The 22,659-nt window shown below is 37.9% G+C and overlaps 1 protein-coding gene across 1 annotated transcript; it reads left to right on the top strand.

The window, feature by feature from the left end:
* Positions 1-14,547: 14,547 nt before the first annotated feature.
* il17rc (interleukin 17 receptor C) lies at positions 14,548-22,397 on the top strand. Its single transcript, XM_084347226.1, has 15 exons — positions 14,548-14,617; positions 15,675-16,023; positions 16,347-16,596; positions 17,403-17,506; positions 17,619-17,733; positions 17,821-17,862; positions 17,960-18,078; positions 18,563-18,622; positions 18,732-18,789; positions 18,870-19,084; positions 19,834-19,887; positions 19,983-20,034; positions 20,140-20,235; positions 20,798-20,836; positions 20,931-22,397. The coding sequence occupies exons 2-15, from the start codon at positions 15,916-15,918 to the stop codon at positions 21,575-21,577; spliced, it is 1,959 nt and encodes a 652-aa protein (XP_084203352.1). The 5' UTR covers positions 14,548-14,617; positions 15,675-15,915; the 3' UTR covers positions 21,578-22,397.
* Positions 22,398-22,659: the final 262 nt, after the last annotated feature.

The raw sequence follows: 22,659 nt of genomic DNA, 5'->3' as shown, positions 1-22,659 counted from the left end.
GGAATGAAAAGCAAGCTTTAATGACAAGCCAAAAGTCCAGAGTCCAATATCCAATATGCAAAACACATGCAACACAAACTGACAAAAATAGGCTGAAGAAAATCCAAAAAAAACCCAGAAGCTGAAGGAACACAGGCAGGAATCCAAAAACATGAGGACAGGGAACACGAGCACACACCAGAAACAAAACGAACTGACAACGAGGAAAACTCTGGTCTAAATACACAGGAGGCTTATCAGGGACAAGTGAAACTAATCAGGACAATTATAAAGGAGGGGAAACAAGACTAAAGGCAGGAAGCAACGCAACATGACACATGAGGATGAACCTTACAAAATGAAACAGGAAATAACTAAACCAAAAATAACAACACAAACAAATTACATGAAAACAGATGTTGCATCATTGCAAAAAATTGAATACAACTAAGTGACGCCCCGCCAAAATATCAGTTGCACATTAACAATTGTATCTTAATTTCATGTTGTCAGCTTTTTTCTTTTTTTCTTAAGCAGTGGCAACAAGCTTATTTAGAATTTATGAGTATTTCAAAGTAAACATACAACTTTTATTTAATTTCATGTTATCATTGTCTTTCAAAAGGGGGTACTCTTCACGGTCTTCTTCTTAATGCAGGTCGTGTCAGCGCTGCAGACTTTGGAGGTATTCTTTGAATGTTGAAATAGTTTTCTCCTGAACTTTTTTTCTTTATTGATAAATGCTTTAGAGGCTTATCCTGTGAATTTCTAATTATTACTGGCTATAGTTGTAACAGATGATTTTTTTTCCAGCAAATGTACTTGCAAGATGATAACATTTGTTTAATTCTGTTCAAATTATCCTCCTAATTTTATCATTCTGGTGCCAATCACCCAGGTTCAACTAAAACAACTCTGGAATGACATACCTTCACGGCCACAATCCTAAATCTGTCCTTGTAATGATCAATAGACCTGACCTGATTTGTTTTTATCCAAATTTATCAGCATACATACACATAATTTTAAATTGTATATGTAGGTTAGGGTTTGTAGGTCAAATCTATATGAAGCCTGTGGTTAACTTTAACTGGTGGGGATAAAAATAATGTGTCTGTTTAGTGTTTCGTTTTGGAGTTTGGTGTCAGAATAGGGTTGATAATGTTTATATATTCAATTAATGCAATGTCCTCTGAAGCTTTGTAATACAAATGTATGTCTGGCTTTGTTTAGATCTGTATGAAGATAGCACTATGTATGAAATGGGTGAGTATGAGAGTATCTCCCAGATGTCATTCATAGTTTTTGTAAAATCTGTCTATTTCTGTTGCATAAGTAAATGTTAACAATAAAACAGTGTGTGACATGTTTCATTTTTATTTACAATTGTTGTCATATATTTTAGTAGCATTTAAATCAGTGTTTTATTAAGCCTGTGTATATGAAGCCCTTTAACTGGTGAGGCTTAGAGTAAGATGTGTATTTAGTTGGTTTGTTTTGAAGCTGAGGTTAGGTGTCACATGACAATTAATGCATTAATACAAAACCCTACACTTCCAGGCCCTTTTCCTGCCACCATTGTGCAAGACCAGAGAAACCAAGGTAGAGTATATTGAAGATGTAATTCATAGTATAATTTACATAAAATCTGTCTATTTCTGTTGCATAAGTAAATTTTACAAAACAGCACAATACAACAGTGCGTGACATGTTTCATTTTTATTTACAATTGTTGTCATATTTTTTAGTAGCATTTAAATCAGTGTTTTATCAAGCCTGTGTATATGAAGCCCTTTAACTGGTGAGGATTAGAATAAGATGTGTATTTAGTTGGTTTGTTTTGAAGCTGAGGTTAGGTGTCACATGTCAGTTAATGCATTAATACAAAACCCTACACTTCCAGGCCCTTTTCCTGCCACCATTGTGCAAGACCAGAGAAACCAAGGTAGAGTATATTGAAGATGTAATTCATAGTATAATTTACATAAAATCTGTCTATTTCTGTTGCATAAGTAAATTTTACAAAACAGCACAATACAACAGTGCGTGACATGTTTCATTTTTATTTACAATTGTTGTCATATTTTTTAGTAGCATTTAAATCAGTGTTTTATCAAGCCTGTGTATATGAAGCCCTTTAACTGGTGAGGATTAGAATAAGATGTGTATTTAGTTGGTTTGTTTTGAAGCTGAGGTTAGGTGTCACATGTCAGTTAATGCATTAATACAAAACCCTACACTTCCAGGCCCTTTTCCTGCCACCATTGTGCAAGACCAGAGAAACCAAGGTAGAGTATATTGAAGATGTAATTCATAGTATAATTTACATAAAATCTGTCTATTTCTGTTGCATAAGTACATTTTACAAAACAGCACAATACAACAGTGTGTGACATGTTTCATTTTTATTTACAATTGTTGTCATATTTTTTAGTAGCATTTAAATCAGTGTTTTATCAAGCCTGTGTATATGAAGCCCTTTAACTGGTGAGGATTAGAATAAGATGTGTATTTAGTTGGTTTGTTTTGAAGCTGAGATTAGGTGTCACATGTCAGTTAATGCATTAATACAAAACCCTACACTTCCAGGCCCTTTTCCTGAAGCCATTGTGCAAGACCAGAGAAACCAAGGTAGAGTATATTGAAGATGTAATTCATAGTAAGATTTATATAAAATCTGTCTATTTCTGTTGCATAAGTAAATGTTAACAATAAAACAGTGTGTGACATGTCTCATTTTTATTTACAATTGTTGTCATATTTTTTAGTAGCATTTAAATCAGTGTTTTATCAAGCCTGTGTATATGAAGCCCTTTAACTGGTGAGGATTAGAATAAGATGTGTATTTAGTTGGTTTGTTTTGAAGCTGAGATTAGGTGTCACATGTCAGTTAATGCATTAATACAAAACCCTACACTTCCAGGCCCTTTTCCTGAAACCATTGTGCAAGAACAGAGAAACCAAGGTAGAGTATATTGAAGATGTAATTCATAGTATAATTTCTATAAAATCTGTCTATTTCTGTTGCATAAGTAAATGTTAACAATAAAGCAGTGTGTGACATGTTTCATTTTTATTTACAATTGTTGTCATATATTTTAGTAGCATTTAAATCAGTGTTTTATTAAGCCTGTGTATATGAAGCCCTTTAACTGGTGAGGCTTAGAATAAGATGTGTATTTAGTTGGTTTGTTTTGAAGCTGAGGTTAGGTGTCACATGACAATTAATGCATTAATACAAAACCCTACACTTCCAGGCCCTTTTCCTGAAACCATTGTGCAAGAACAGAGAAACCAAGGTAGAGTATATTGAAGATGTAATTCATAGTATAATTGACATAAAATCTGTCTATTTCTGTTGCATAAGTAAATTTTACAAAACAGCACAATACAACAGTGTGTGACATGTTTCATTTTTATTTACAATTGTTGTCATATTTTTTAGTAGCATTTAAATCAGTGTTTTATCAAGCCTGTGTATATGAAGCCCTTTAACTGGTGAGGATTAGAATAAGATGTGTATTTAGTTGGTTTGTTTTGAAGCTGAGGTTAGGTGTCACATGTCAGTTAATGCATTAATACAAAACCCTACACTTCCAGGCCCTTTTCCTGCCACCATTGTGCAAGACCAGAGAAACCAAGGTAGAGTATATTGAAGATGTAATTCATAGTATAATTTACATAAAATCTGTCTATTTCTGTTGCATAAGTACATTTTACAAAACAGCACAATACAACAGTGTGTGACATGTTTCATTTTTATTTACAATTGTTGTCATATTTTTTAGTAGCATTTAAATCAGTGTTTTATCAAGCCTGTGTATATGAAGCCCTTTAACTGGTGAGGATTAGAATAAGATGTGTATTTAGTTGGTTTGTTTTGAAGCTGAGATTAGGTGTCACATGTCAGTTAATGCATTAATACAAAACCCTACACTTCCAGGCCCTTTTCCTGAAGCCATTGTGCAAGACCAGAGAAACAAAGGTAGAGTATATTGAAGATGTAATTCATAGTAAGATTTATATAAAATCTGTCTATTTCTGTTGCATAAGTAAATGTTAACAATAAAACAGTGTGTGACATGTCTCATTTTTATTTACAATTGTTGTCATATTTTTTAGTAGCATTTAAATCAGTGTTTTATCAAGCCTGTGTATATGAAGCCCTTTAACTGGTGAGGATTAGAATAAGATGTGTATTTAGTTGGTTTGTTTTGAAGCTGAGATTAGGTGTCACATGTCAGTTAATGCATTAATACAAAACCCTACACTTCCAGGCCCTTTTCCTGAAACCATTGTGCAAGAACAGAGAAACCAAGGTAGAGTATATTGAAGATGTAATTCATAGTATAATTTCTATAAAATCTGTCTATTTCTGTTGCATAAGTAAATGTTAACAATAAAGCAGTGTGTGACATGTTTCATTTTTATTTACAATTGTTGTCATATATTTTAGTAGCATTTAAATCAGTGTTTTATTAAGCCTGTGTATATGAAGCCCTTTAACTGGTGAGGCTTAGAATAAGATGTGTATTTAGTTGGTTTGTTTTGAAGCTGAGGTTAGGTGTCACATGACAATTAATGCATTAATACAAAACCCTACACTTCCAGGCCCTTTTCCTGCCACCATTGTGCAAGACCACACAAGCCAAGGTAGAGTATATTGAAGATGTAATTCATAGTATAATTTATATAAAATCTGTCTATTTCTGTTGCATAAGTACATTTTACAAAACAGCACAATACAACAGTGTGTGACATGTTTCATTTTTATTTACAATTGTTGTCATATTTTTTAGTAGCATTTAAATCAGTGTTTTATCAAGCCTGTGTATATGAAGCCCTTTAACTGGTGAGGATTAGAATAAGATGTGTATTTAGTTGGTTTGTTTTGAAGCTGAGATTAGGTGTCACATGTCAGTTAATGCATTAATACAAAACCCTACACTTCCAGGCCCTTTTCCTGAAACCATTGTGCAAGAACAGAGAAACCAAGGTAGAGTATATTGAAGATGTAATTCATAGTATAATTGACATAAAATCTGTCTATTTCTGTTGCATAAGTAAATTTTACAAAACAGCACAATACAACAGTGTGTGACATGTTTCATTTTTATTTACAATTGTTGTCATATTTTTTAGTAGCATTTAAATCAGTGTTTTATCAAGCCTGTGTATATGAAGCCCTTTAACTGGTGAGGATTAGAATAAGATGTGTATTTAGTTGGTTTGTTTTGAAGCTGAGGTTAGGTGTCACATGTCAGTTAATGCATTAATACAAAACCCTACACTTCCAGGCCCTTTTCCTGCCACCATTGTGCAAGACCAGAGAAACCAAGGTAGAGTATATTGAAGATGTAATTCATATTATAATTTACATAAAATCTGTCTATTTCTGTTGCATAAGTACATTTTACAAAACAGCACAATACAACAGTGTGTGACATGTTTCATTTTTATTTACAATTGTTGTCATATTTTTTAGTAGCATTTAAATCAGTGTTTTATCAAGCCTGTGTATATGAAGCCCTTTAACTGGTGAGGATTAGAATAAGATGTGTATTTAGTTGGTTTGTTTTGAAGCTGAGATTAGGTGTCACATGTCAGTTAATGCATTAATACAAAACCCTACACTTCCAGGCCCTTTTCCTGAAGCCATTGTGCAAGACCAGAGAAACCAAGGTAGAGTATATTGAAGATGTAATTCATAGTAAGATTTATATAAAATCTGTCTATTTCTGTTGCATAAGTAAATGTTAACAATAAAACAGTGTGTGACATGTCTCATTTTTATTTACAATTGTTGTCATATTTTTTAGTAGCATTTAAATCAGTGTTTTATCAAGCCTGTGTATATGAAGCCCTTTAACTGGTGAGGATTAGAATAAGATGTGTATTTAGTTGGTTTGTTTTGAAGCTGAGATTAGGTGTCACATGTCAGTTAATGCATTAATACAAAACCCTACACTTCCAGGCCCTTTTCCTGAAACCATTGTGCAAGAACAGAGAAACCAAGGTAGAGTATATTGAAGATGTAATTCATAGTATAATTTCTATAAAATCTGTCTATTTCTGTTGCATAAGTAAATGTTAACAATAAAGCAGTGTGTGACATGTTTCATTTTTATTTACAATTGTTGTCATATATTTTAGTAGCATTTAAATCAGTGTTTTATTAAGCCTGTGTATATGAAGCCCTTTAACTGGTGAGGCTTAGAATAAGATGTGTATTTAGTTGGTTTGTTTTGAAGCTGAGGTTAGGTGTCACATGACAATTAATGCATTAATACAAAACCCTACACTTCCAGGCCCTTTTCCTGCCACCATTGTGCAAGACCACACAAGCCAAGGTAGAGTATATTGAAGATGTAATTCATAGTATAATTTATATAAAATCTGTCTATTTCTGTTGCATAAGTAAATTTTACAAAACAGCACAATACAACAGTGTGTGACATGTTTCATTTTTATTTACAATTGTTGTCATATTTTTTAGTAGCATTTAAATCAGTGTTTTATCAAGCCTGTGTATATGAAGCCCTTTAACTGGTGAGGATTAGAATAAGATGTGTATTTAGTTGGTTTGTTTTGAAGCTGAGATTAGGTGTCACATGTCAGTTAATGCATTAATACAAAACCCTACACTTCCAGGCCCTTTTCCTGAAACCATTGTGCAAGAACAGAGAAACCAAGGTAGAGTATACTGAAGATGTAATTCATAGTATAATTGACATAAAATCTGTCTATTTCTGTTGCATAAGTAAATTTTACAAAACAGCACAATACAACAGTGTGTGACATGTTTCATTTTTATTTACAATTGTTGTCATATTTTTTAGTAGCATTTAAATCAGTGTTTTATCAAGCCTGTGTATATGAAGCCCTTTAACTGGTGAGGATTAGAATAAGATGTGTATTTAGTTGGTTTGTTTTGAAGCTGAGGTTAGGTGTCACATGTCAGTTAATGCATTAATACAAAACCCTACACTTCCAGGCCCTTTTCCTGCCACCATTGTGCAAGACCAGAGAAACCAAGGTAGAGTATATTGAAGATGTAATTCATAGTATAATTTACATAAAATCTGTCTATTTCTGTTGCATAAGTACATTTTACAAAACAGCACAATACAACAGTGTGTGACATGTTTCATTTTTATTTACAATTGTTGTCATATTTTTTAGTAGCATTTAAATCAGTGTTTTATCAAGCCTGTGTATATGAAGCCCTTTAACTGGTGAGGATTAGAATAAGATGTGTATTTAGTTGGTTTGTTTTGAAGCTGAGATTAGGTGTCACATGTCAGTTAATGCATTAATACAAAACCCTACACTTCCAGGCCCTTTTCCTGAAGCCATTGTGCAAGACCAGAGAAACCAAGGTAGAGTATATTGAAGATGTAATTCATAGTAAGATTTATATAAAATCTGTCTATTTCTGTTGCATAAGTAAATGTTAACAATAAAACAGTGTGTGACATGTCTCATTTTTATTTACAATTGTTGTCATATTTTTTAGTAGCATTTAAATCAGTGTTTTATCAAGCCTGTGTATATGAAGCCCTTTAACTGGTGAGGATTAGAATAAGATGTGTATTTAGTTGGTTTGTTTTGAAGCTGAGATTAGGTGTCACATGTCAGTTAATGCATTAATACAAAACCCTACACTTCCAGGCCCTTTTCCTGCCACCATTGTGCAAGACCAGAGAAACCAAGGTAGAGTATATTGAAGATGTAATTCATAGTATAATTTATATAAAATCTGTCTATTTCTGTTGCGTGAGAAAAACGTAACAAAAAAGTACAATTAAAAGCATCATATACAAGCATATAAAACACACTGAAGTGTTCCTTAAAACATTTTGTGATAGGATCACACCGACTACCTTGTTATGACGTAACAAGTTTTTTTGTAGTTAGGACCTAAATCGCACAAAAATCCAATTTCTACATAATGTCGCTTTAACTTCTTCTAATTATAATTTTCTTTTTAACAGCGCATTCTCTAGGTACAGATTCTTCACTGTGCAGATTGTAAAGCCCACTGAGGCAATGTGATTTGTGATTTTGGGCTATATAAATGTAATAAATTGACTTGGCCTGACTCAATTAGTGGTATGACACATGCAGTTTGTATTTAAAGGGCATATTGACATTAACATTTTTATGTAGACAAATAATTTTTTTGAAAATACTACATCTACAGAGCTTGTAGACAGGTGCAGACTAAAAGTATATCTTTCCCTTAAAAACATTTCAATGATTGTGAATGAATAATTCTATAATGTTTGTTGGGTCCAAAATGTTTGTGATCATTGTGTAAGAATTCTCACAGATGTTTCCAGCTTCTGACAAGGTTTGTGAGCCAATAGTATAATGCCATTGGTATCACGTATCTGTTTCGTCAGCAGTCAAGAGTCTTAGTAGTTGCCAGTTTGTGGGGAAAACATGGAAGAATGGCTGCCAGCAACTGTTATGCCCTAACACTAGCTGGTTAGCCTTAGCGAGGTTAGAGTAAACTACCATTAATGATGTTCATGTTTGCTAGCTAGGGTTAGCAAGCTATTGCAACTAACTGGCAACTACTTGAGGGGGCAGATGATTCAAACAAAAGTGGTTTTGTAATTGAATGCAATGGAAGGGAGATGAGGTGGCACATTTAGAGGCTAAATGTTGTCAATAATAACTTTAATTATCTGGAGATTCTGCAGCTTTAAAGAATGGATTAGCTCACAGTGTAAAAAGTGTAATGATTATTGCCTCATATATGCATACACACAAAAACACATACACTGGAAATATACACCGCAAATGTCATTATCAATATCTGGGATTGTCTGGTGGTTTTAAGTTAATCAAAAAAAAAAGCTACAGAAAATAGAACTGAGCAAAAAGAAACTTCTTACACTTCTCTGTTTACATGTTATAACACTTAAAAAAACCTGTCTTAAACTACAAAATAAAGGTCTTGTAATTGAAAACATAATTGAAAGATATTCTCCAGCTGTATTGTTTATTGATGAATGCAAAAAAACTTCACTCACACTTGCAAAGACTGCAACTTGAAATGTGTAATATTCAGAGGCTTAAAAAAAGACTCATATGCTCACTGATCACCTGCACATGAAAGTCACTATTTGAATAGTCATTATCAAACAAGTTTCAGTGCATCTTTGTCAGTTAAATTTGTGTTGAGAACATAAGCAGTTTATTTTCAAGTGTTTCCTTCTGCTGTGTGACTCTGTATCTCTGTGTTCCTCTGCAGCTTCTCTTACCCACAGGTTTTTGATAAAACCTGAGAATCAGTCTCTTCCACTGTGCTTTGATGTCACTGGAAATATCCGGCTGAAGCTTCTTCACCATCCCAACGGGGGTCAGTAATGTTCCTCTTTGTGCCATCACTATTCCCCTCAATTCCTTGAACAGCCTGAGCCTAATCAATAAACGTTTCCCTTTAGCTCTTCATGTGTAATGGCAAATGGTTGTTTGTCTTCTTTTCTCCTCAGGATTTTTGTGTCAGTTATAAAATGAGCACCAACCCACAATCACCCCTATAGATTACAGTAGTGGAAGGAAACTTAGTACATAGACTCAAGGAATGTGCACAATTTTTGAAGTACTTTACTTGAGTATTAATATTTTATGGTACTTTTTACTCCACTACATTGATTTTAAAGTTAGACTTACTACATTAACAGAGTTGATAAGCATATTAAACACAAATGCCTTGTTAGAGATTAAACCAGCGGCTGCAAATATACAGACTCTGCAACATCGCGTGGCAGTCAGGGACAGTGCCTCTGGCCGGCAGTAAGTCAGACCTGTTCCCGGTGCATGTTGGACTCCGGCAGGGCTGCCCTTTGTCACCGGTTCTGTTCATTATTTTTATGGAAAGAATTTCTAGGCGCAGTCATGGGCTGGAGGGGATCTGGTTCGGGAGCCACTACATTTCATCCCTGCTTTTTGCAGACGATGTTGTCTTGTTGGCTCCTTCGAACCAGGACCTCCAGCATTTCCTGGGGCGGTTTGCAGGCGAGTGTGAAGAGGCTGGGATGAAAATCAGCACCTCCAAGTCTGAGGCCATGGTTCTTGACCAGAAAAAGGTGGCTTGCTCCATCCGGGTTGGGTAGTTCAAGTATCTTGGGGTCTTGTTCACGAGTGAGGGAAGGATGGAGCACGAGATTGACAGGCGGATCGGTGCGGCGGCCGCAGTAATGTGGTCGTTGTATCGGTCTGTCGTGGTGAAGAGAGAGCTGAGCCAAGGCAAAGCTCTCGATTTACCGGTCAGTCTACGTTCCTACCCTATCCTATGGTCATGAACTTTGGGTCGTGACCGAAAGAATAAGATCCTGGATACAGGCGACCGAAATGAGTTTCCTTCGCAGGGTGGCGGGGCGCTGCCTTAGAGATAGGGTGACGAGCTCTGTCATACGGGAGGAGCTCGGAGTAGAGCCGCTGCTCCTCCACATCGAGAGGAGCCAGCTGAGGTGGCTTGGGCATCTGTATCAGATACCCCCTGGACGCTTCCCTCGGGAGGTGTTCCAGGCATGCCCCACCGGGAGGAGGAGACCCCGAGGAAGACCCAGGACACGCTGGAGTGACTATGACACCCAGCTGGCCTAGGAACGCCTTGGGATCCTCCCGGAGGAGCTGGAGGAAGTGTCCGGGGAGAGGGAAGTCTGGGTGTCCCTGCTCAGACAGCTGCCCCCGTGACCCGGCCCCGGATAAGCGGAAGAAAATGGATGGATGGAATGTTTCTTCCTATTTTCACTTAACTAGAATTTTGAATGAAGGACTTCTTTCTTAATTGAATATTTAACATTGTTGTTCTGTCATTTTTACCATAGTAAAGGATCTGTGTACTGGTATTGTATAAGTGTGGTTGTATTTGTTTTCTTTTTGTACCAGAGCTGTCTGTGAATGGTAGGCTGGATTCAAATGTGCGTGGAGGCTTCGAAAAGATCGTCATCCACCTCAAGACTGATCAGCATATTAAGGTTGAAACCACTGGAGTCACTGTACGAGAGGGACAGACAGAAACAAGCCACACCAGACAGGATCTCATCACTGTTGGAAGGTGAGTTTGCATTTTTGGTGTGTACAGACTAGGGCTGTCACAATATCAGGTTTTAACTACACGATCATTGTGGCCTCACAAATTCACGACAACGACATTATTACAATGTCTACCAATAATTGAAAGAAACATGCTAGCAATCCAATCTATCTTTATCTTTGATATCTGTGTGTTAATTTGCTTCTTTTTTTCCCTAGTGTGACAGTGATAAAACGGGACAAGGAGATAGATGTTGCAGCTGGTGACACACGCCTGCTCATCTTAATTCATAAGATAGCTAACAAAGAATTCCTCTGGCCGGTTTTAAGACAGCGGCCATCGGACCCCAGGGCCACAGGAATTTTAGGTGGGCTGGATTTTCTTGTATGATTTAACAATATGCTGAATCAGTTTTTGCACCAAGCTGTGCTAGTTGATGGAGAAATAATTCACTAAAAGACAAATATTTTGTGCAAAGTCTCTTTAAGTGCCAGTTTTTCATTTTCTTTGCCTCATTGTTTGTCCTCTGTGTGTCCAGCTCTTAAGCCAGCAGTGTATGAGAAGGTGCAGCAAACTCCCTCAACAAAGCTGCAGATCAACAACCAGGAGATTGATGTCACCAGGTACATTTTGTTCTGCATTATTAGTGTATGAGTGCTATAATCATTATGACTCTGACACACAAAGATAAATGACCACTTATGTCTTTTCCTTGTAGATCCACAGCTGATGACTACAGTATTGTGTCTCCACCGACTCTGGACTGCTGGCTCATGTCTGCTGAGTCTGCCCTGCAGGGAAGCCTGAACGATTTCACCGTCACAAAGCTTTAACTGGGAAACGTGCTGAATCACTTTGAACATTTCGTAATTTGTAACACTGATTCATCATGGAAAAAAGACTTTCCACCTGTTACTAACATAAACAAATAAATAGCATCCCAGATCTTTGGTTGTCTTGTATGAACTAAATTGATTGATACTTTTTTAGATGGTTCATTTGTTTGGAATAATTCATCAATCCTTCTGTAAATCAAGAAGTTAGAGTGGTGTTTGTTCTACACCCCTGCTTGACATCAACTTACCTTTCAAAATGTCCTGAATGCACAGAGCTGATAATGATAGGCATCCATTCTACACCTTTGTTATTTAAAAGGTATAATTACGTAAGTAAAAAGAAAATCTTCAGTTTCAAATTGTATTTTTATCTGTGATTACGCCAACGCACTGTCGGTCATATATCTATAAAAGAGAATGCAAGCTAGCTAGCAAGAATAGCCATAGTGTATCTTTTATGCAGGATTTTTTCATAAGGCTTACATTACAAGATAAATACTTACAGTACAGTGCTGCGTGCTAAAGTAGTTTCTAATTTCTCCCCCATTTTTACTTTTGAACAAAATCAAATCAATGACATTTGTTTGTTATAGAAATTATTATGGATTAAAAAAAATATAGAAATAGGTTAACCCCAGCTTCAGTTTAATTCATGTTCTCACATGTAGATACTTACACCATATGTTTAGAATGAGTCATGACTGGTTTAACTTGACCCATGAACTCTTGTGAACTTTCTCTGAAGTATGCAGCATCAAAACAACAAGGACAACTGAGACTCAGCTTCTCTCACTTCTTTTCCCCTCTCGACTCTATAATGTTGTTCATGAGGTTAAGTACATTTCCCCTCCAGCTCCAGTCCGTCGTCAACGTTACAGAACACAAACACCTGAAAAATTGAGGTCAGCTCCGCAGATCACGGCTGCAGTCATGTTGATAAACAGGAGAGAAGATAACTCCACTTTATAATCCCAAAAGTTTCCACTCAACACTCCTCAAACATCTTCTCCCCTAGTGGCAGAAATGACATATTTTATGTTTAACTTACAAAGATGCGATACCATTTCTTATCTACTCTGGCCTCATATGATATTCCCCATTACAATGCCTAATATCACATATGTTGAAGATCGTTAAAGAAATGTAATTCATCAGAGCCCTTATGTCCCCACTATTTTTCAGCACAAAGTGACACCCTGCCAAGCATCTTAGTACTTCATGGGTAAAGAACGCACCATGCTTAACCTGCAACCCTGCATTCATCTCTAAAAATAAAAAGGAAAGTAAAAGCTCTCTGCTGTTGATGTAACACAACATTTGTAAGGAGGTACGAGCCAGGCTTCAGATTTTTTTTTCCCCTTACTAATTACTTGTACTTTACTTGAGTCTTTCCATTTTCTGGTACTTTATACTTCTGCTCCACTACATTACAAAGACAAATATTGTACTTTTTGCCCACTACATTATTTTAATAACTTAAGTTACAAGATACTTTTCAGATTACATGCTGCATCAGAGCCAAATCAGTGCATGTTTAAATTCACTTATCTTATGGACAATCAGATATTAAAAAAACAAACAAACAAACAAAAAACACTGATTCCAATAATCAGGAAAATCCCGAATATCAGATCTGATAACTTTTACTCAAGTATGACTTTTGGGTACTTTTTACACTGTTAACAGTGGGTTTTAAACAAAGGCAGTCTTATCTTTACCTGGACACTACAACAATCAGTTAAATATTGTGGAGTGAAAGATGTCATTCTGCAAAAATGCAGAGTAAATGTTTAATCTGTATGAGAAGATCAGCACAGTTAATACAGAGCTTTAGTAAACATACTGTCCACTGTGCTGTAACAGAGACTCTACCGTATCGATTTACAGAGAACACAATAGGTAGTTGTAGTTTTTCACTACGGCTGGACGCATTTCCAGATAGTTCTTGATAGGTAGAAGGGTGTTTAGTGTTTAGTTAACATTATGTGGTCAAACCAGTCGGGCTGCTCAGCGAGTGCTGTTTCATTCTGTTGTCTGGGTTTGTTCTCCCTCAATGAGCTACATCAACAGTCCTGGTCAAAGGTATGCACATTGTTCCGAGCAGAGGCAATAAACTCGCTTGTCAAGAAACTGCTTACTTAGAACAGCAGAAGGATCTTTGCCAAATCTGTGCAAATAGTCAAGAGCAAACGAACCAGCTGTGAAGTATTAGCTGTGTTTAAATATACAGCTCTGTGTATAAAGTCACACTAATCCAGTGTTCAAACTCGAGTTTTGATTTTAAAAAAGATAAATGTGGACTTTGACCCGTCTACTGTAGGTCATGCTGATTACACTCTAATCAGGAATTCAGAGCAGGAAGTTTCAGGATTATGTGCTTTTGACACACAAGGGACAGAGGTGAGACTAAATCACAGGCAAACAGACAGACAGAGAGAGAGAGACAGAGAGAGAGACACAGAGAGACACAGAGAGACAGACAGACAGACAGAGACAGACAGAGAGAGAGACACAGAGAGACACAGAGAGACAGACAGACGGACAGACATAGAGAGAGAGACAGACAGACAGAGAGAGAGAGAGAGAGAGAGAGAGAGAGAGAGGGAGGGACGTCTCCTGAGTCAGGACAGTGACGCCTGTATGGTTCAATTTTCACATGAGTCAAACACTTCTTGGTAACTCTGACAAGGTGTGCAGCTGAGTAATCTACGAAGAGAAGAAACATCTCAGACTGGATTACTAAATCATGGTAAGTGACCTTGATGATATCTCTATGACACTGTTAGTGTTAGTTCATATCATTTTTAATGTTACCTTAATATATCCTTATGCTGTAGCTGTTCACTTGTTTAATGCTTGGAGGACTTCACAGTCCCCAGTTGTTTTGTCTGTAAACACAAGAAAACTGTTAGAGTTTGTATGAAAAATGTGGTTCATTCAAAGGAAACTCATCAAGAAACTAAAACAAGAAGTGGACGTAGTGTTCAGCTAAAAATCTAAAAAAATCTGAATGACTCACTGAACCATGTCCCCTTTAAGTAAAAGTACAAACAATACACTTTAAAATACTCTGTTACAAGTTTCAACAGTCCTCTGTGGAAAACTGTATTTACTGTAAAAGTATAATTAGGAAAATGTACTTAAAGTAATAAAAGTAAAAGTACTCAATACAGAAAATGTCCCATGTGACTGTTATACTATTATATATATTATGTCATTATTTAATCAATGCATTTTTGCACCTTGTGAGTCTGTGTATGTGTGTTTCATTGTGGCAGGAGACACCTTTTGTAGTGTGAACTACCACAGAAGTACTTTAGTAGCCACTTTGGCAGGTGTTTATATGTCTGTCTTTGAGCAGATTTTTTCAGCACGATAGCATCACAACTGTGCAAACTTGGCAGGTGTGCACTGAGTACTGAGTACTCAAGTAATAATTTACCAATAACTACTGAGTGGTCATGGGTCGCAACATCAACATGTTGACAGAGTTAGCAGCAGTGTGACCGATCACAAGACGGTCTCTAGTTATATTTATAACATCATATTTAAAAAAGTATTCCTATGTGTTGTATGCAAAACTCTTACACAGTCACTAGTAACTAAAGCTGTCCAATAAATGTAGTGAAGTAAGAAGTACAATTCTTCCCTCTGAAATTCAGCAGAGTATAAGTAGAAAGTAGCATGAAAAATTTAAGTTCCTCAAATTTGTACTCAAGTACAGTATTGAGTAAATGTATCTAGTAACCTGAGACCACTAGAAAACATCTAAATACCTGCACTGATTCATGTCTCTTCTCTCTCAGGACATAACCAAAGGTGAAGCTCTCATATGATCACTTACGGATATGCTCTGACAGTTTGGTTTGCCTCACTGCCTTCCAGGCCAGCGTGCAGTTTCACCCAGGACATCAACTTGATCTCCAACCTGAAGTCATGATGGGGAGGAAGACGCTGGACTTGTTGAACAAGGTTTTCACGTTGCTCTTGGGAAAAGATAACTAGAGAAAAATGCTGTAGGACCCAAATCTTCACATCAGATTGAAAATGTTTCTTCCTGGATGGTACGTTTGGTGCGTTTTACTGACTCTGCCTGTGTCAGCCTGTGGTATGGAGATTTCTGGATACAGCGGCGATGAAGTTATTTGCTCACAGGTACTGTCGGACACTGCTTGGATACACTAATGCAGACATTTCCTGTGCTGCAGAACAGAACATACAATGTTTTGTTGACAGATATCACTTTTAATTTCCTTTCTTGTACTGGTGAGGCCCGCTCTGATACTCTAATTTCCCCTTTCACAGATAAAGTGTTTTATTCTCAAACAGACAAAGGGTTATAACCATGCCAGCTTGTCAGAGAAGGACTGTTGTATGCACATTAATCACAATATGGGCCTCTGAACAGCATCATCCAGATGCCATACATTAAAAATCTGTCTTTCTTGTTTTCCATTTCAAATTTCCCCTTCTTTCAGGGTCTTTCCGAATGCACCATGAAGATGGGCCATGAGACTGATCTTACTGAGGCAGATGAAGACGCCATGGACGTCCACAAGCTGACAGCATTTCCCAAGCTCTGCTGTAAGCATGGAGCGCCATGTGTAATATGTTTGGTGTTAGACGTGGAGATCAACATCCATCTGGATGTGGAGAAAGATGTGGAGGATGAAGGCCACTCTGGGCTTGCTGAGGAGGATAACAACGAGGAGACGAGGAATCTAAAAGGTGTGTATAATTGAATCAACATTATGTAGGAATTCATATTTTGTGTGCCCTTGTTTCTGAGTGCAATACAACATGTTGTAAATGCAGGTTTCAGGTTTCTGTAACAACTTGTCAGACGTAAGTGACATAGTGCAGAGACAAGTGCGGGGCTGAGACAGACATCCCATCCACCCTGTTACAAGACACATTAAAATAACTTCCAAGCTGATATTTTAAGGCGAAAGAGCTACACAATGTTGCTTAAAATTCATTCTATTTATGAGCTTTAACATCACTACCAACTGTTTTTTAAATAATTTCCTACCATCCAGGCAGCTACTAGTTTCATTTAAATCCAGGAATGCATGAAAATCAACTTCAACTCTCTCCTAACTGGCAATCCACCACAGCGTACAATTACTTTCTTTTAATTGTCTGCCAAGGCTACAGTAACATCATATGCCAACTGCAAACTGGAAACCATTGTGAACTGTATCCAAGATCTGACAGTCAGCTGCGGAGGAGCGTGTTGTGGGATGTTGGGATATCATTACGGGAAGAATGAATGAGCAAACATGGAAGTTGCCTAGAGGATAATGAAAAAAGTAAACAGTGGTTTGCTGTATTTGTATAAGTGGCTGCTGTACTCATCTATTTGTTTCCTTGAAAGGAACAACAGCAGTGTAACTTACAGACCACAATGGAAATAAGACATTTAGCTTCATAAATTGGATAAAATGAACATACAGTTTGTTAAGTGTACTCAGGTCATAGTGTTTCAATGAATTCTGAGCCCCACCCTGCTTCTACTGTCTCTGTTGCAACAGCGTCTTTGAAAGTGTGTCACTATACACCACTCACCCTGCCCACGTGCAAGAAGGTGGAGTTTACTGTGAATCACACAGCTCTTGCTCAACAAAACCAGTCCAAGGTACTGTAGATTCCATGTACTGCAATATAAAATCTGTACCGTCATATACAGTCTGCCAGCTTACAACCACAATGTCTTATAAACTCTCTCTCTTTCTGTGTGTGTTCTTTAGCTACTCGTGGTGATTACTGAGCCAGCTGGGGTTACCTTCGGCAGTCGTGTCATTATTTATCCTTCCAAACAATCACATCTTCGTCAAGAAGCTAGAGTTTCTTCTCTAGATAGAGGTAATGTTTGACCACCTGCTGAACTCATAAGTGCCCCTACACAGTATTGCGACAGTGCTTGACACACACTTTATTATCTGTCCTCAGTGTGCAAGCAGGAGCTGCAGGAACGTGTGAAAGAGTGTCACGGTAAATAATCACCACATGACAGACATGTTTGTTTTCCTTATGCTGTTTTGTATTTACACAGGTAAATTAACAGCGTTCTATCTGTCTGGTCTTTCAGTGCCCAAACTTATAAGTGTAATTAACCAAGAGATGAATCAGGTGGAGCTGCAGTCTGCCAACAGCAATATGAGCCTGCCGTCTGTGTGCATCCAGTATGAGGATAATGGAATATGTCAGGTCAGTGTTGTATGTAAGGGCCTGTTTTTTGCTGTTGTCGTTGCTGTTTTTGTTGGTTTGCCTTCAAATAAGACATTCACATCCTTTGCTGAAGTAAAAGTAGCAATACAACAATGTCATGCATTCAACATTTCACTTCAAGGGGCACTATGTAGTTTTGGAGAAGAAATTCAAACTCAGAATTTTAATATTTACAATATAAATGAGGTAATAATACAAACTCAGAAATATTTATTTCTTCCATAACTGAATAAACAAGCTGTTCTCAAGTGAAGATAAGGCCCCAGAACACTGTTCGTAGCTAGAAAGGTGACAGGGTCCGGGTTAATTCAGTAGTGAGTTTTGTTTACATAGTGCAAGTACAGAGGGTATTATCACAATGCAAAATTCAATGTTTACATGTTTATATCTTATATTATACTTTCTGCATTACTATTTCCTATGTTTTAGTCTACAGTATGTAATATATATATTTATGTTGAAGGAGGTGAATGTGATGACGCCCATTCCTCTGCACTCTGTGACCCCCTGCATGTGTTTCCAGGTACCTTCACTCAAACATCATGACTACTTATGACTCACATATCAACAGCAACGTGCCTATACAGACATATATGACTGACAAGAGTGTGTGTGTGTGTGTGTGTTTGTAGGTATGGGAGGATAATGAGGTGGGGAGGCGCTCTAAAAGCTGCCCCTTCAATAAAACAGGTAAGAGCTTTTTCTACTGGTCTCAGTCTAAAAGGATGTTTACCACCGGTATGCTGATATTATCTGTTTTTCCATTACAGATTTATTCCAAAGAAACGTGTGGCAGAATGTGTCAGTGTTTGTGCGCCATGGCCGAATGAACAACCATGGCTCAGTGCTGTGGTGGAACCTGTCTGCCCCCTGCAGGCTGGACGGTGAAGTGTGGCCTTGTCACAGAGAGGGCAGCTGCAGGGAGATGGAGGGCTTCAGACAACAGCTGAAGGGTGTATGGAGACAAAACAGCAGAGGACAGTGGGTAAGAAAACTTTTATACTGAGCCTCGTAGCCCCATTTTTTAAGCTTGTTTAATTTCGTTTACATTGAATTTACGCTTTTATTTACAGTTTAGTGCTTTAACTTTTGAAAAATCATCTTATACCAACACTGTTTGACAGTAAACACAAATAAAACTGGATGTGATCATTTGCCCATCGTTCTTGACATATACTCAGTCAAAACAGTAAAAAGACATTATATTTAGTTCTTTACTTCATCAACTAAATTGATTTTTCCTCAGCGATAATATAAAGATTACTTTATAAAGATCTCCTGCTCCTCTCACACTACTACTTAAGAGCAAGTGGTGTTCCAACTAAATTGATTTTTGACTGGGAAAGTTGTGAAATGCCCGAAAACACCTGTTTGGAACATCCCACAGGTAGACAGGTTAATTAGTAACAGGTGATAGTATCACGGCTGGTTACATGGACTCAGGAACATTTCGTTAAACCGTTGTCAGCAAACACAAATGATTGCATCCTGTTTTATTTACGTGTTAGTGTTGTAACTTTTTGGGAATCAGGTTTGTAAATCAAATCAAAATGTTATAGATGTCTTTTGCAAAGTTTTATACACATTTCCCTAAATTTCAAACATACACATTTGCTAACATCAGAAACTTTGAAATCTCCTCCAGAGTTTAAAATAAAGCACTGTGGGTTTGAATGAGGCCTGGCTGCACAGTATGGGTGTGTGAGTAATGATTTATAATCTTGTCCTCTTCAGAAGAGAGTAGGAGTGTTTGAGGACATCAACCTTCAGCTCTTACCATGTGTGATGGTAAAGTATTTTACCTCCTGTGCATCGTATATACACTGTATATATATTTAGTTAGTGAAGCTGAATAACTCATTTATGTTTATCCATTTGTGCAGGTGAAACTAAACGGGATGGAACATGAACTTGGTCCATTTTGTGTTCAAAACAGTGAGTCTGACAAAGTTTATAACTAAAGAAACTGATGCATGATATATTTTTGCAGCTGTTTCTTGAGCTTTTTATGAATGGAGTTTTGTTTTGTCCTACTTGCAGCTGACAGGTGGCGCTGGAGTCTCCTGGTTGTTGGCGTTATGCTGCTGGTCTGCCTGACTGTGCTCATAAAATATGGCCTTCACGACCATGTAAAGAGTGAGTCTTATTTCTTTATTTCTTTTTGCATTAAAGGAAAAGTTCGCCCCAAGATATCAATTTCATTAATTCATTATTTACTCAACCTTATGCCGATGGAAAGTCGGGTGAAGTTTTATAGTCCACAAAACATTTCTCGATCTTCACAGCAAAACAGCACTGCAGCGCATCTGCCACACTGTTTTGCTTTGATAATGACTGGATTTTCCTTTGTGGATAAGTGTGTTAAATATGTGAGAATACCAGGAGAAACCTATCATGAATAAAGAAGACAGAAGTGATTAATGTCTCTGCTCTGGAATTTGCACTGTTACCATCCCATGATAAAATATGCATTGTCCAACTTGAATTTCCTCAGGCACTTCCCTCAAAGCCTCCTTTCATTTGCCTCAAAGATCTAATCTTGTTTGCCAAATCTGGGAATTATTCATTCAATTCATGCATATATTTTACTCACATGCAGTTTAAGGAATCGTTTATTTGTGACACTGACATGATACATATACTCGTATTGTATTTCTTCTCAGCCCTCTGGTATATTCAGTATTTTTGTCTTTTATAGAATGGGTGTGGAGCTTCCATCACGGCGGATTTGTCGAGGGTAAGTGTTTTCTGCTCGTCATAAAAAATTCATGAATTCCTGATGGAACAAGCCAACCGTCTGACATTGGTCCCCTTGTTTCTCCTCTCTAAAGTTGGTGGAAATCGTCTCGTGGTGTTGCTGAGCCCTCCAGATGTGGATGGTGGTGTTTCAGAGTCAGTGTGCCAGCTTGGCTCCCTGCTCTGTACCCAGGGCTTCCGTGTGTCTGTGGACCAGTGGAGCAGGAAGGAGCAGTGCACTCTGGGGCCTCTGCCATGGCTGCACTCCCAGCTGCTGGAGCTGAAAAGCCAGGGAGGCAGAGTCGTGCTTGTCGTGACCCGCAAAGCGTTGGAGAGAGCAGAGGAATGGACTCACTGGCACAAAAAGGAAACCAGGACAAAAGGGAAAGAGGACTGGGGTCTCCCTCTGACAGGGTCGCCTTACTCTGACGTGTTCATGGCCTCCCTGTGCCTTATAGAAGCAGACAAGCTGCAGGGTCGAGCTGGAGAGCGTTTTCTACTGGCGACATTTGACTCCCATCCACGCAGTGACAGGAATCTTCCAGAGCTCCTTCAGGGGCTGCGGCTGTTCCAGCTTCCCTCTCAGACAGGAGCTCTGCTGACTGAGCTCACTGTGGGAGGGACGGGGAACGGGTCATGGACAAGGTGGTGCCTCAGATGGATGGACAGCAGAGACTATAGAGAAGGCAAACCAGCAGAGGTCATCACACTGTTGAGAAACACTGGAGATACAAGCATTTGAGGCACATAAATATCATGCTGAACGTTATATTTCACTGGTGGACTCGGAGGTTGCGTGCACTGTGAAAACGCTGCAAAAGTGCCTCTTCGATGCCACTATGGTAGAAATAACATGATAAAGTGCCCTCTAGGGTGTCCTACTAGTGGACAAAACGTGATAAAGTGGCCTTGAGGATGCTCCACTAGTGGACAAAACGTGATAAAGTGGCCTTGAGGATGCTCCACTAGTGGACAAAACGTGATAGAGTGCCCTCTCTCCACTCTAAATATACCAAGACTTTCTGCGTGCTGGTGCCCAACCACATGGGGCTCCGGCAACTCAAACATCCTAACAGTCCACTGTTATTGTTATTCTCTGCATATGAAGGACATGTTCATCCAAAGTCGGGATTAGATCAGAAAAAGTGAAGTGTCAAAAGTGGGCAATCAGTAACATCGATTGTTATTGTCAAGAAATGCCCAGAAAGTGCCAAAAATGCATTAGTCTCTCAACAACTTCCAACTTTGCTGTGACAAACCTTTTTTTCTTTTCTTTTTTTTTTTACAAGAGATGTAAAATAATTTCCTAAAACTGCTGGGCTCTAGTAACAGAACTCAAATAGGAGTAAGGAGTGTATTTATTGCTGGTAAATATCTCAGTAAGACAGAACTTCATTATGAAGGAAAATGTCACAGAAGGAGTACAATGTCATTGTGTTTTTAATGTTGACAACAATGGTGGTCATGGCACATTATAAGTTATATCGTATCTCGTTTGGTAAGGAAATTTATTAATTAAATTATACAATATGACCAGTATTATCAGTCAAGCTGCAACATGCTTTACATACAATCCTGCAGACTGATTGTATCCATGTGTTGTAAGTCTGTCAACACTTGTCTATAAATAAATATACTTATTTTTGTGCATGGCGGATCTCGGGTTGTGATTGGCCAGCTCTAACAGAAGGGCGTGGAATGTTATTGGTGCAATCTAGCGTCAGTTCCAGGACACAAGTGAGCGCTTGATATGTCTCTCATTACATCCCAGTGGGGCGGTGCTCTGAGGCTGGAGTGTGTGCCGCCCGCTCGGAGTGTGCTTTT

The sequence above is a fragment of the Pagrus pagrus genome (genome assembly GCF_965226575.1).
Source record: "Pagrus pagrus genome assembly, chromosome: 3".
NCBI classification, from domain to species: Eukaryota; Metazoa; Chordata; class Actinopteri; order Spariformes; family Sparidae; genus Pagrus; species Pagrus pagrus.
The sequence above is the reverse complement of the archived record's forward strand: the minus strand, read 5'-3'. Positions and strand labels throughout refer to the sequence as shown.